Source organism: Oryx dammah, unplaced genomic scaffold (assembly GCF_014754425.2).
Source record: "Oryx dammah isolate SB20612 unplaced genomic scaffold, SCBI_Odam_1.1 HiC_scaffold_16, whole genome shotgun sequence".
NCBI lineage: Eukaryota > Metazoa > Chordata > Mammalia > Artiodactyla > Bovidae > Oryx > Oryx dammah.
In genome coordinates this window covers 50088419-50102648 of record NW_024070200.1, presented here as the reverse complement: position 1 = coordinate 50102648, position 14230 = coordinate 50088419, and the positions used below count along the sequence as shown (strand labels likewise).

The following is a 14230-nucleotide window of genomic DNA, read 5'->3' as shown; positions in this document are numbered from 1 at the left end:
TAAATGTGAGCTGTTATTTAATTTGATGGCTAGCACTTTTTATTAATACTGTACATCAAAAGTATAAAAAGGCATAACGTGTATATCACTACATTTACTGTTACGATTCATCTTACTCCCGGAAGTCCACACACAGCTCTATCAGGTGCATGAAATTTGCCTTCTCCATCCACCTGCCAGCACATCTCTGGGCTTGGCCTGCCTAATGCCTCTGGGGACCCAGATGATCTGGTGGACTTAGTAGTAGGTGTTTCCACAAGATGGCACAGTTGAAAAACCTCATAGTTGTTTTTTTTGTTTTCACTTTCTGTCTTAGTGAAACTTTTGTGATTTTTTAAGTGTAGCAGAGCAAACAGAACTGTGCCTTGCATCTCAATTTCGACATCTGACTTCATGCTCTCCTGACAATCACAGCACTTTTCCTACAGTTATGCTTTTTTCCTTTTTCCTATCAAGAAGGTCACTCTCCTCCTGCTTCTGCCAACATTTGCTCTGCTAGCTTGAAAACCCACCCAGTGTTTTGCACACTCTTGTCTAGGAGCTGGCTTCAGATATCTTCTATCAGCCTCCCACAGGTCAAGGTTCCCCCCTGCCCCTTTCTTTCCTTTTTTAAACTTTTTCTTTTATATTGGGGTATAGACGATTAACAGTGTTGTGACAGTTTCAGGTAAACTCAGGCAACTCAATCATACGTATACATGTATCCACTCTCCCCCAGTCCCCTCCACCCAGGCTGCCCCATAACACTGAGCAGAATGTCTTGTGCTGCACAGTAGGTCCTTGTTGGTTATCCATTTAAAATATAGCAGTGTGAACATGTCCATTCCAAACTCCTTAACTATCCCCTCCCCCGACCCCATCACTCCTCCAGGCATCTGCCCCCTTCCGTACTTCTGTGTTTGAGAGCTGGAACCATGGCTGCTTTCCGTAGGTGAAGATCTCCCAGAGAATCACCCCAAAGCTCCACACGTCACTCTCCGTAGTGAACTTCCGGTACATGATGCTTTCAGGGGGCATCCAGCGAATGGGGAGCATGGTATGTCCTCCCACCTAAAAGGGACCGAGACAGAAGCACACACAGAGTGACCCAATGACCAGAATCAGTTGCATCAGCCTGCACTCTTCATCTGCAGATGCCCTCTTGATGCATCTTATTCTAAGATGGCCAAATGGGATGCAACTTTTGTGTCAAAAGGCCAGCGGAGATGCTGACCTCCAAGCCCTAGGATGCTAGAGGCAGCTAAGGTAGCAATTAGAGATCACACCTAAGGGAAGGTAGGCTCCTTGGCATGGAAGGTCAAGAAAGATTACAAGATGATTTGAAGTGGGAGAGAGGGTTTCAGAATCTGGTACTACAGTCAGATCTAACCTTGAGAAGGAGTCCCAAAGGAAGTCACAGAATCACTGAGTGAGTCTAACAAGTCTCCGAGGATGTGCAGACATTAGGTTAGACTCCTTGGCCAGGGAGGTTAAAGCACAATGTGGTTGATGTGCCCCCAGTCTGTGGAACTATGGCTTTAGCATTTATCTGACAGTCTTGAATTTCTCACTACAATTAGGGTTTGGAAAGAAGGGGATAAGGGAGTTCAAAAGCATGAGAGATCACACGCTAATGAGAAATCAGGTGGGCTACAAGAGAATTCACAACCATTCTTAGCAAGATCGCAAAAGCCAGGAAGGGGAGTGTTGTTTAAAGTAACCCAAGGAAGACATTGGGCTTCCCCAGTGGCTCAGTGGTAAAGAATCTGCCTGCAACGCAGGAGATGTGGGTTTGATCTGTGGGTTGGGAAGATCGCCTGGAGAATGAAATGGCCACCCACTCCAGTATTCTCACCTGGGAAATCCTATGGACAGAGGAGCCTGGCGGGCTATAGTCCCTGAGGTCACAAAAGAGTCAGACACGACTTGGTGACCAAACAATAACAACGATAACAAGGACATTAGCCAGCTGTGGATCTACTGATCTGACAGTCCAGGATATGAGGAAGAGACTGCCATTCAGGCTTTACTTCCCTGAGAACAAACAGTAGGGAAATCCTCACTGCCCAGCAGGTTAGACATGTTATTAGCATAAGTGGAAGAAAATTCACAGCATGCTTTAGCACTCACAAACTAACTGCATCATTCATAAACAGAGCAGCAGAAATTGGAACTTCTGGCTAACACATGAAACTTGTTAGAAAACCGTTTTCCACTGATCGAAAAAGAGCTCTCTATAAATGAGCTATTATGATGAACGATGAATTGAAGCTCTCATTTCTATGATGGGCCAGTTGTAGGAATTATAATCATAAACACATAAGAAAGAATGAGTTGCTGAAGACGGGCAATCTTGTTACTAAAAAAAGAGATGATGTTTGCATTATCCACAAAGTATTTTAGAAGGTAAATGATAATATGGATTTGCAGAAGTTGTTTTCAACCTGGGTTTTTATAATCAAGACAGTTCTGCATCGAGTGTAAAGACAAATGAAGATGTTTCTTTCAGATAAGTAAAGACTCAGAGAGTTTACCACTCATGGTCTTTCAGAAAAATAAAGCAGAAAAATTAATTGAGGATATACTATAGGAAAATGAAAACAGAATCTAAAATATACAATGAATTGGAATGTAACAAACAGTGCAAAGCAAATAAGCCACAGAAACACAATCTAAATCAAAATAATGGTCAGTACTATGTTAGTTAAATGTAATATAATTACTAATAAAGGATTTCTGTAAGACAGAGGTATAAAGTAAATAATACCATTAATAATGCTAATAGTAATATCATTGCTACTATTAACAATATTCTGGAATGAAACTTTTAGATAATATTAAAAATAAGTGCATATAAGAGTAGTTAGGGAAATAATTAAAAGCCTGATAAAGACTCTGCAAGGGAATTTATAGTCTTCAATTTTTGTAACAGTTTAACTTTAAATGTGCTTGCTAAAATATTAATGTAGCTACTAAAAGCATAAAAACAGTACATATGGTTTCCAAAGCAGTTTCAGGAAAATAGAACCAAAAATCTCTAACCAATACAAAAATGGTCTTTTTTGGATAATGGTGATAATGGTGAATAGCAAGCACAAAATGAAAAAGAACTTTAAATTACATCACTATAGACAATGAGAACTAATAGGCTATACTACCTTTTAAATAAAGAAAAAATTTATGTTAAAAAAAAACAAGATGCATGTTATCTAGAAAAGACATGTTTAAAAGGAAATAATAGAAAATATTGAAAATTTTGAAAGAATTTAAAAACACAATAAACAGTTAAAAAATACTCAATATATGATGTGCATAATATTTAATACATTGATACATAAAAATAAAGGGCAAATATAATTGAATAGATAATATAACTTGAATAGATAATATTCAATATATATAATACATATGAAAATATAATCCATATATAAAATATATTGTATATATGCTATATGATCAATATAGAATATATCAAAAATTAACATACATATGAAAAATATTTCAGAAAGTCAAGAACTAAATGAAGACAAAGTGATCTATATTATATCTGAAGGTGATAAAATTTGCCATTATGAAAAATCACAAACTAAAAATTAACAGCAATAAAAATGTATAAAAAAGTAAAATAGGTTATAAATAAAAGAAAACTGACAAAGCTACAATTACAAAGGAAAATTAAAACACTTATTATGCAAAATGACAGACCAAGAAGACAACAAAAATAAAGATACATTTAAAAAATACAAATAATGAGTTTTAATTGATAGATATGGGTGATGTATGTATCTTTCAGCCTCCTTAAAAAGTTGCATATTATTTCCAATTACCTAAAACATGTTTACAAAAACCAATCACACATATTACCCTAAAAAGAAGTCGGAAATTGCAAGAGAAAAAACAAAGTAAACTAAAGTAAAAATAAAAGAAGAAAAGCTATTCTTTAAAAAGATGCCCCAAACTACCAACATCCTTTCCTGACTAATAGTGCTAATTCATTAGTAATAGAAGGTAAACTTCCTTTATTTAATACACTGTTGCTGCTGCTGCTGCTGCTAAGTCACTTCAGTCATGTCCGACTCTGTGCGACCCCATAGACGGCAGCCCACCAGGCTCCCCCGTCCCTGGGATTCTCCAGGCAAGAACACTGGAGTGGGTTGCCATTTCCTTCTCCAATGCATGAAAGTGAAAGTCAAAGTGAAGCCGCTCAGTCGTGTCTGACTCCTAGCGACCCCACGGACTGCAGCCTACAAGGCTCCTCCATCCGTGGGATTTAAATATCATATTTATTGATAAAACATTGAAAGCATAGACAGTATCTTCTATCACAGATTTTATGCAAAACTCTGTAAGTGATCCTAGTCAATACAATAAAGTGAGAATAAAAACAAGGTAAAAATACTGAAAAGGAAGTCAAACTATCATTGTTTGCATATGATATGACAGTTCAAGGCAATGAGCTATAAAGCAATTAGAATCATTTTATGATTTAGTAAGCTACCCAGACATGAAATGAATATACAAAAATCAAATTACTCTCATGCACCAGTAGCAATGACTTCAAAATTCAATGAAAATTAAACATGTTTGTACAATAGCAACAAGAACAACAACCAAAAAAATGTTTAAAATTCCTTGGTATAAACCTTACCAGAAAATTTATGAGGTCTATGTAAATATAACTATTAAAAAACATAAAAGAAGATCTGAAGATATGGAAAGATGTGTCTTCTCCTTGGATAAGAAGACTCAGTTATAAACTTCTCATTCATCCCAAAATTAATCTAAAAATTCAGCACCATCTAAATAAAACCCTCAATGGCATAATGTATGGAAACTGACAACACAGTACCAAAATTCATCGAGAGGAGCATTTGATTAAAAAAACTAAGATATACTTGAAATAGAACAACAAGGGATATTTGCTCAATCAGATAGAAAAACACAATATCAAACTACAGGAATGAACACAGTGGGTTATTGGCATAGGAATAGACAAATTTCTTTGATCAATGGAACAAAGTAGAGTCCAGAAACAGACTCACGTATCAATACTGGAATTTAATATATGAAATGATGGGTTAGTAATCAGTGTAGGGACAATGAACTATTCATTTAAAAAGTACAGTTAGATACCTACCTCACACCATATACAAAAATCATTTCCAGATGGATTAAAGAGCTAAACATAAAAAAACAAAACAATAATCATATTAGAAGAAAACTTAGAAAACTATTTGTATAACCTCAGGAGAGAAAGGCCTTCCTAAATAAGACACACGTTCGAGAAGCCATAAAGGACAGAATTCAGAGATACCCCTGGTAAAAATTAAATACTTTTGCATGGCAAAATACAAAATAAGCATAGTTAAGAAACAAATGGCATATTTGCCATATATGTAAGAAGGAATTAAAATCCATATATTATAAAGTGTTTTCTTTAAATTAGTTAAAAACAAGAAATCCAACAGAGAAATGAAGAACAGATGATTCACAGAAGAGCTACAAATGGCCACAAACACATGAAGAGATGTGAGTTAAAACAATAAGGAGACACATTCTTTATCATGTGGGGAAAATGAAGAGACTGGTACTATCCAGTGTATAAAAAGCCTGAGGAAAGAGTTGTTCGTTACTAAGATTAGGCAGCCTTTTCTGAGGGTAGCTTGGCAGAATACGTCCACCCTAAAGATGTTAAGTGCCTTTTAATTCAGCAATTTTACTTCTAGGAGTCTTAGGAAAATACTTGCTTATGTAAGCAAAAAATACTTCATTGACGATATTTTATTTCATTGTTTTTAGGGGCAGCAATTTGTTCATCATTAAATGTATATGCAGCACTTAAACGGAATGTAGTAGAGGTAAGTACAGTGATATGTAAATACGTCCAGGATATATTAAATGAAAATGTAAAACACTGTAAATATATATTAGCATTCTCATTTATGTAAAATGTGTGTGCATAAGCAAATATATTAAAAGGCAATAATGTATAAGTCTGTAAATGCATAGAAAAAGGTCCAGAAAGATAGTCATTAAGCCAGCGATTTCTTCCAGGAAGGAAAAGTGAGAGAACTGACCACAAAGAAAACTCCATTTTTTCTATATTATGTATTTCTATGCTGTCTGTTCATGAGCATGTACCACATTTGAAAATTTTAAAACAATAAGAGGAAGAAAACTAAACATATGACTAAAGGAAAACCAGTGGACCTAATTTATTTGCGTTCTAAATCAAAATATTTTTTGAGAAAAATTAGGTTTTTGATGAAAGCTAGTGGAATGGTTTATTGTACCTGGTTTCTTGAATGAAAAGGAAAAGAGGTTAGGAATATGGGAACATTTCTCTTGAATGAGAAATGGTAAATACCGGATTCTTACAAATTGACGTGGGCTGTTTGCCTCATTTGATGATTCTATACATAACCCAGAAGAGCCATTTCAAATTGAAATTTCCAAATGTACAAAAAGAGAAATCTGAGTGCATTGGTATAAATTTTGAGGAGTTTAAGTCTCTGGACCAAAAATGATCAGAAAGGTATTACTCAGTCACAAAGTTACTGCTAAGAAGAATTTTATTAAGATTTTCACTGGGTGGCATCACCAGTGTGGGTGAAATTTATACAGCATTCCTCCAGAAGTGGACTAAAATATTTCTAGTGGACTGTGATATAACAACAAGAACAACAACAAAAGCAATAAATTGGAAGTCAAAAACCCTGGGTTCTGATGTGACTTTTGACAAACTCTTAACCTCTTTGAGTTTCAATTTCCTCATCTTCAACATAGAAGTTAAGCAACAGCTGTGTCTAAAGTGAGATGACATATTCAATATATAGAAACCCACCAAGCATGAGGAAATACAAGAGTATACCCATAAAATGCAGAGTGTGTCCTGTGTGTGTATGGTGAGCACCAGGACAAGCCTGATTTCCTAGACTGTCCATATTTCCCATAGGTCTGCCTAGACTGGGCTTCCCTGGTGGCTCAGATGGTAAAGTGTCTGCCTACAACACAGGAGACCCGGGTTTGATCCCTGGGTCAGAAAGATCCCCTGGAGAAGGAAATGACAACCCATTCCATTATTCTTGCCTGGAAAGTCCCATGGATGGAGGAGCCTGGTTGGCTACTATCCATGGGGTCGCAAAGAGTCAGACACGACTGAGCGGCTTCACTATCTATCTATCTGTCTATCTGCCTAGACTATACTGATTTTCCTTCAGAGCTGCCTACATTCCTGTATCCTTCTCTCATATTAGAGAGATCCACTCTGGGAAAGTTATTGGTCAAATCCTTCCCAGGTTAAAATAAATACACACACACACACAGATATAGACAAATATCCCCATGATGAAACCTAGCCAGGCAAGCAATGGGATGAAATAATAATCTTAATAAGAATAATCTAATTAATACACACTGAATATCACTGGATGTGATACACACTGGGTGTAACACACCACTGGATGTTACACACACTCTGCATTTAAACCTCTCTCTCATACTATGTGGTAGAATTCCCTACAATCCCCATTTCACAGATGAAGATAAGGTAAATTACTACCCAGGCACTGCCTGAGAAATTCTAGTTAATGATCCAAGCTCTCAATGAGATACACTAAGAATCTGAAGGCTGAGCCTTTTAACAGGAAATATACAGGAATAAGGCAAAAATTCCAAGGAATGAGTCAAGAAAAAAATAAGTCCCTGCAGATCTTTGGATTATACTACCTTAGGTAACTCTTCCACCACCTCTATTATTGTGGATTCAAGATGCTTGTCAGCCTGACCTTCCATCACAAAGTTCCGTTTCACCTTAGGATGTCAGTGGCCGCTGATGATCATTGCTGACATCCATTATTTCATTAGTGGCTGCAAAAGGGTGACATTCTAATTCGAGCATTCCCTCTGCATATATCAGCTGGAAATCTTCCATGAATAAGAACTTTCCTTCATTAACTACTGGTTACACTGGTGACAGTTTATATAGGAACTCCTTTTTATCTACCAGTTTTCAGAATAATGAGTTCCTTCTGTATGTGTGTGTTAGTCTTTCAGTTGTGTCTGAATCTTTGTGACCATGTGGACTGTAGCCTGCCAGGCTCCTCTGTCCATGTGATTCTCCAGGCAAGAATACTGGAGTGGGTAGCCATTCTCTTCTCCAGAGGATCTTCCCGACCCAGGGATCGAACCTGCATCTCCTACATTACAGGCAGATTCTTTACTGTCTGAGCCACCGGGGAAGCCGGAGTTCCTTCGCTAGCATCCTCTGAAGGTGACCAGTGAGAGGCCTATTTCAGAAGCATACTTAATTATTTGTGCATGTGTGTGTGTGTTTACACATTTGAAGTGTTTCAGTCAATTATAATTTCTCTTTTTGATGCTCATTGTTCAATCTTTGGCCAGTAGCAGCCTCTGCAAGCTGGCACGTTTCACCAAACCCCAGTGGTCTTTGATAGCATTCTTGCTTTCTGACATGAGAAAAAAAAAAAAAAATCCTAGGTTTATTTTGTCCACTTGCTGTACTGGCCCTAACTCAGTTATTTGTTTCAAGGAGCCTCGTGTCCTTTCAGTGGACAATGGAATTTAGGGACCACGTGATGGAAGCCAGGAATACTCACCTCTGTTAGATTGATCAGTATTTATTTCTAGGTCCTTATAGTGGAAAACACTAGGAAAATATTTCCTTTGAAAGGAAAATATATCATGAGTTCATATTGATTTTTTCCAACTCAAATGTAGGATTACAGAGTTTAACTTAATTTTTTTGGTTTTATATTTGGTGTGTTTTTTTGCTGAAAATATTGATTCTTACATTAGTAATATTACTTATTTTTTATCCTAATATATATATTTTTTAAATTCAGCTCAAGATCATTACCAACAACAGGATTCCTGAAAGCTGTCTTTGCAGTTCTACTCATATTTAGGATGTACATACTAGGGACATATCTAAGACATTGCTGTGTTTTAAAGTCACAGGAAATAATTCCTCTCTGAGTGGCCAAGTCACCAACATAATGTGCCGGTTTATTTGTTTCATTTTGCTTTTGATTTTTAAGAATTGCTTTCCTTTTTCTTTCCCATTCAACATAATATTTTGTAACAACGCAAAAACCATTACATGATTTTAAAGTCAAACCCAAATCAAGGTACACGACCCTAAGTCGAGTTTCATCTCTGCTCACTCCCTCCATCCTGCTCTCCCCCTCCCCTGGAGGCAACCATTTCATGCTTGTTTTCAGTTTATTCTTCAATTGTTTTTAACATAAGCAAATAGGGATTATATAATTTTCCTCATTTTCATAAATGGAAGTACCATACCATATCTCTTATATACTTTACTTTCCCCCCGATTAGGGTTCTCTCTTTCCTTTTCTAGCTAGATTGGATTCCATGTGCATGACTACACCACAGTTTACCTAATCAATCCACTATTTATAGGTCTGGGATTGCTGCCATTCTTTCATTATTGCCAGCAGGGAAACACACTTTTCACATATAGTTCAGGATGTTTCTCACTCCTTCTAAAAGGTAATAGCCTAGAATTCCCATAGGATAATAGCCTAGAATTCTCATGCAATATAATAGGCAGAGAGAGACTTCAGTGACCACTTAAATGAATTCAAACCTAAGGTCCATATAACTTTGGAAATACACGCAATCCTGGAACCTAGCAAGGATAGTTTTGAAGGTTTATGCAGATCCTTAACTCTCTTACAGATTTTTTCTAACACTGAGAACCCCCTGTGGTAAAGCAATTTCCCTGCCCAACTGTTCATGCACACATGCGCGTGTGCACACACACACACATGCACTCACACACACATGCTGCCACTCTCAAAGGGGAAGACAAATGTTTCACTCATTCTAAACCTCAGGAGAGAAATCCTACAGACCACAAATGAATAAACTCTATGAAATATTAGTATAGGTGTTGAAAATGAATGTCTCTAGTGACTGGGAAATAAATTCTTTTGCAAGTCCGGTGGTTTTTAATGCTTTTCAAACCACTGAAGGGGGACAAACCAAAAAGAATTATCAACTGAGAGAAGAGTAAAAAGGAATTTTGATAAGAGACCAAATGTGATTTTAGGCAAATAACGAAATGTGAGTTGTAGTAATAAAACACTTTCCTTTCCCATCCATTCATTTATTGTGAATAGTGTTTCTCATTTCTTATATTTATAAAAATAAAAAAGCAGTAATCGAACTGATTCTGAACCTTAACCTTATTCCTTATTTTAGCACTAAATAATATTGATTAATGAATACAGGCTAATTGAAAGATATGAGATGGATTTCCAAAAATATTGTGTGCCTTATCTTTCATATTCATCAAAAATTGTTATATGTATTATCTGATTATTATTTTGATTTATTGCCTATTTCTGTATATTACTAATAATTATGATGATAACTCAATCCAAATCTCTTAACATCTAGAAACTTAAGGCCACTGGTCAATAAAAATTAAAGTCTTCATACACATTTTTGTGGCCTTCCCAGGTGGCTCAGTGGTATAGTATTCACCCATCAATGCAGGAGACAGATACAGATTCAAGCCCTGGGTGGGGAAGATCCCCTGGAGGAGGGCATGGAAACCCACTCCAATATTCTTGCCTGGAAAGTTCCATGGAGAGGGGAGCCTGGTGGGCTATAGTCCATGGGGTCACAAAGAGTCAGACACCACTGAGCATGCACACAGGCATGTATTTTTGTCACCTAAATTATGATAAAATGGCCAATAAAAGGCTTTCATGCATAAAAAAAGAATCCATAAGGATATTTGATGGGGAAACTGTAATGAAACTATAAATTCAAGAAGAAAATGGAACCATGTAAAACTGAGGGTTTAAGTACTTGTTCATGTGTTTAATAGATGATGGATCAAATTGCTCTGGTATTTAAAGTTCATTAGATGCATTAAAGGAGTAATGTGTTTTTAATGTCAGTATTTACAATGTTGTGGAAATGGCATACTTATTATAAACGTGGAAGATTTTAGATGATAAATTAAAACATGCAAAGGGGGGTACATTTTTAAAAAAATTTGTTTAGGGGGCATTCAAGTTTGAAGATCACGGGGGCATTAAAGATTGAGCATGCAGGGTGCAAAGTCTAGAGTCTTTCTGGCTAAATTCCATCTTTCTCCATGGCTGTATCCCACCCATCTTCAGGCCTACAGCTGTATCATGGGAAAGATGTGAGAGAAAACCATAACTGAAAACGAAACATGCACCCCAATGTTCACGGAAGCACTATTTACAAAAGCTAGGACATGGAAGTAACATACATGTCTATCAACAGATGAATGGATAAAGAAGCTGTGGTACATTTATACATAAAAAGGAATGCATTTGAGTCAGTTCTAATGAGATGGATGAGCCCAGAGTCTACTATACTGAGTGAAGTAAGTCAGAGAAAAACAAGTGTCATATATTAGCTCATATATATGGAATCTAGAAAGATAATACTGATGAACTTATGTGCAGGGCAGTAATGGAGATGCAGACATAGAGAACAGACTTATGGACATGGGGATAGGGGTGGAAGGGGGCGGTAAAAAGAAGAGGGCGGGAGAAACGGAGGGAGTAGCATGGAGGCATACAGACTAACACATGTGAAATAGACAGCCAGTGGGAATTTGCTGTATGACTGGGGAACTCAAACTGGGGCTCTGAAACAAGGGGGAGTGGGATGGGGTAGCAGATGGGAGGGAGGTTTAAGAGGGAGGGGACATAGGTACGCCTATGGCTGACCCACGTTGATGTATGGCAGAAACCAACACAATATTGTAATTATCCTTCAATTAAAAATAAATAATTAAAGAGAAAAGATATAAGAAGAATCTAAAAAAAAAAAAAAAGAACTACAGCCTCATCTCCATCCTCCTGGGGTGCCTGCCTGAAATCCCTCAACCTCATTTCCTCCATTCAAGCCTTCAGCCCTCACTCCCGGCTACGCCCTGAGAGCCAGGAGTAAGCAGGACTGAAGGGTAGAAAGAGAGAGCTGCAGGGACTGCCAGGCTTGGGTTCTGCTGGGGGCAGGATGCCCTGGGGCAAAGTGCTCCTGGCAGGAGGTGAACCTCCCACCCGGCCACCCCTGTCCACAGTCATCCCATCCCTTCGCTTTGGATCCTCCCTTTCTTGCACAAGGAAATTGTCTTGCTCATTTCTGTTGGATAATGCCAGCTTCCTTGCAGTCAGAGGGAATCCAGCACTGTGTTTTAAAGAGAAATTCTGCTGACCTCAAGAAGACTCTCAGTGCTGTCCACCTCACTACACAGAAAGGGAGGCAATTTCTCCACAGGATACATACAAGCCCGCTTCTCTCCCAGAAGTTCAAAACGTCTATCCTCACACACATCTGACAAGGTATAAAGGAGACAGAGTGACCCATATATGCCAGATAAAGGAGCCAGGACACAAAGGTGAGCAAACACGGGGCATTTTTGATACCCATAGAGTGATTCAAGCTTTCTCTGAAATCACTCATCCATGGGGGCCATGTTGAATCTGTCAAAGTAGATGAGAGTGGCAACTGCTTTCTGAAGAGTTATAGAAACATTGCAAAATGTACATTAACGGCAAAATATCTTAATTCAGGAGATTATTGTTAAGACTGTCATGCACAGTGTCATTTTTTATTTATTCAATTTTAATCTTTCTTGATTGCATGTCTCAGGACATAGGAGAATCTCCATATGCATTAAGGAAAAATAAAAGTTTAATCTATGCTTTCTTTGTCTCCTGAAAGTCTCTTGGTTTCCCAAATGCCCCAGCAGCTTTGCCTCTTAAATCTAGGTCTGCGGGTCTGAGCAGTCCATCAGGCAGGAGCCCCAGCAGCCACCAAGCACAGTCTTTAAAATCACTGCCACTCTTATTCAGACTATACCAGACTTATGGAGGGTCTGCGGTGTTCACCCACATGGGCTGCCCATCGGTATTAGTGACCTCTAGTGCAGACACACACTTCCACACACTGGGAGGGAAACTGTTTAGATAAACATATGTGTGTGCCAGCCACACGCAAGTGGATTGTTGTTATTGTTCAGTCGCTAAGTTGTGTCCGACTCCTTGTGATCCCGTGGACTGCAACACGCCAGACCTCCCTGTCCTTCACCATCTCCTGAAGTTTGCTCAAACTCATGTCCATTGAGTTGGTGATGCCATCCAACCATCTCATCCTCTGTCACCCACTTCTCCTCCTGTCCTCAATCTTTCCCAGCATCAGGGTCTTTTCCAATGAGTCGGCTCTTGGCATCAAGTGAGCAAAGTATTATGTAACTTCTCATAGACATAAACTGAAGACCATGGCCCCAGTGTTTTTGGAATTCTTTTGAGGCAAGGTGCAGAGGAAACTTACAAAGACACCACTATAGCGCTTCTCCCTCAAAGCAAAGCTTAAAGATAGATTAAGCAAAAGACATTCCGTTTAGCAGAACCTCCATGGAATGGCTCTTTCAGGCTGAGCCTCTAGCCCGGATTAGGAAATACCCTTGGAGTTTTTCAAAAACACAAGGAGTGTAACAGTTAAGCTGTTGAGCAGTGAGAGCCTGGAGGATAAAGAGGCCCATTGTGAGTCTGCTCAGCTCTTTCACCTAGAGCTGCATCTGCCAGGAGCAACTCCTCAGATCGAAGCCCCAGGAACACACACCTTTTATAACATCCCCTTTTGTTTTCTTCTTTCTAAATTCTGTCTAAATGTTGGCAGTCATTCTGAGACCTCATTGTCCTTTACTGCCCCAAGCAATATATATTTTTATACAGCCTACATTGCAAGTCTAAAGATGTGGGCTGAAATATGATTTGGCTTTTGTTTTCTTTTCCAAATGCCCGGACTTGGAGCCTCCTGGTTGATATCTTCTCATGGAAACAAACTTTAGGGATGGTGCTAAAAGAGCCCAATTCATGCAACAAAGCTGGAGATCTCAGCTCAGCTCAGATCCATAGATCACCCTGGACCCAGACTGACCCATTCAGACTCCAAACACATGCTAAGCATTAATGGGTAAAGGAAGGCAAGAGAATAAAACCTCCTTGAGTATGTATAGGATGAGGAAACAGAGGATCCAAAAAAGCAAAAAGAATAATTTATAACTTGGCAAATGTCACTTAGCAAAGCAACACTGTGTGCTAAGTTGCTTTAGTTCAGTTCAGTCGCTCAGTCGTGTCCGACTCTTTGCGACCCCATGAATCGCAGGTCCAACTCTTTGTGATCCTATGGTCTATAGCCCGTCAGGCTCCTCTGT

At 38.4% G+C, this 14230-nt stretch overlaps 1 protein-coding gene across 1 annotated transcript in view; it reads right to left on the bottom strand.

Moving 5' to 3' along the window:
• Positions 1-14230, bottom strand: part of NTRK3 (neurotrophic receptor tyrosine kinase 3) — a 429790-nt gene that overhangs the window by 15295 nt on the left and 400265 nt on the right. Inside the window, exon 16 of the mRNA XM_040257595.1 lies at positions 892-1050. Within this exon, the coding sequence (XP_040113529.1) occupies positions 892-1050 (159 nt within the window). The remainder of the gene's footprint in view (positions 1-891; positions 1051-14230) is intronic.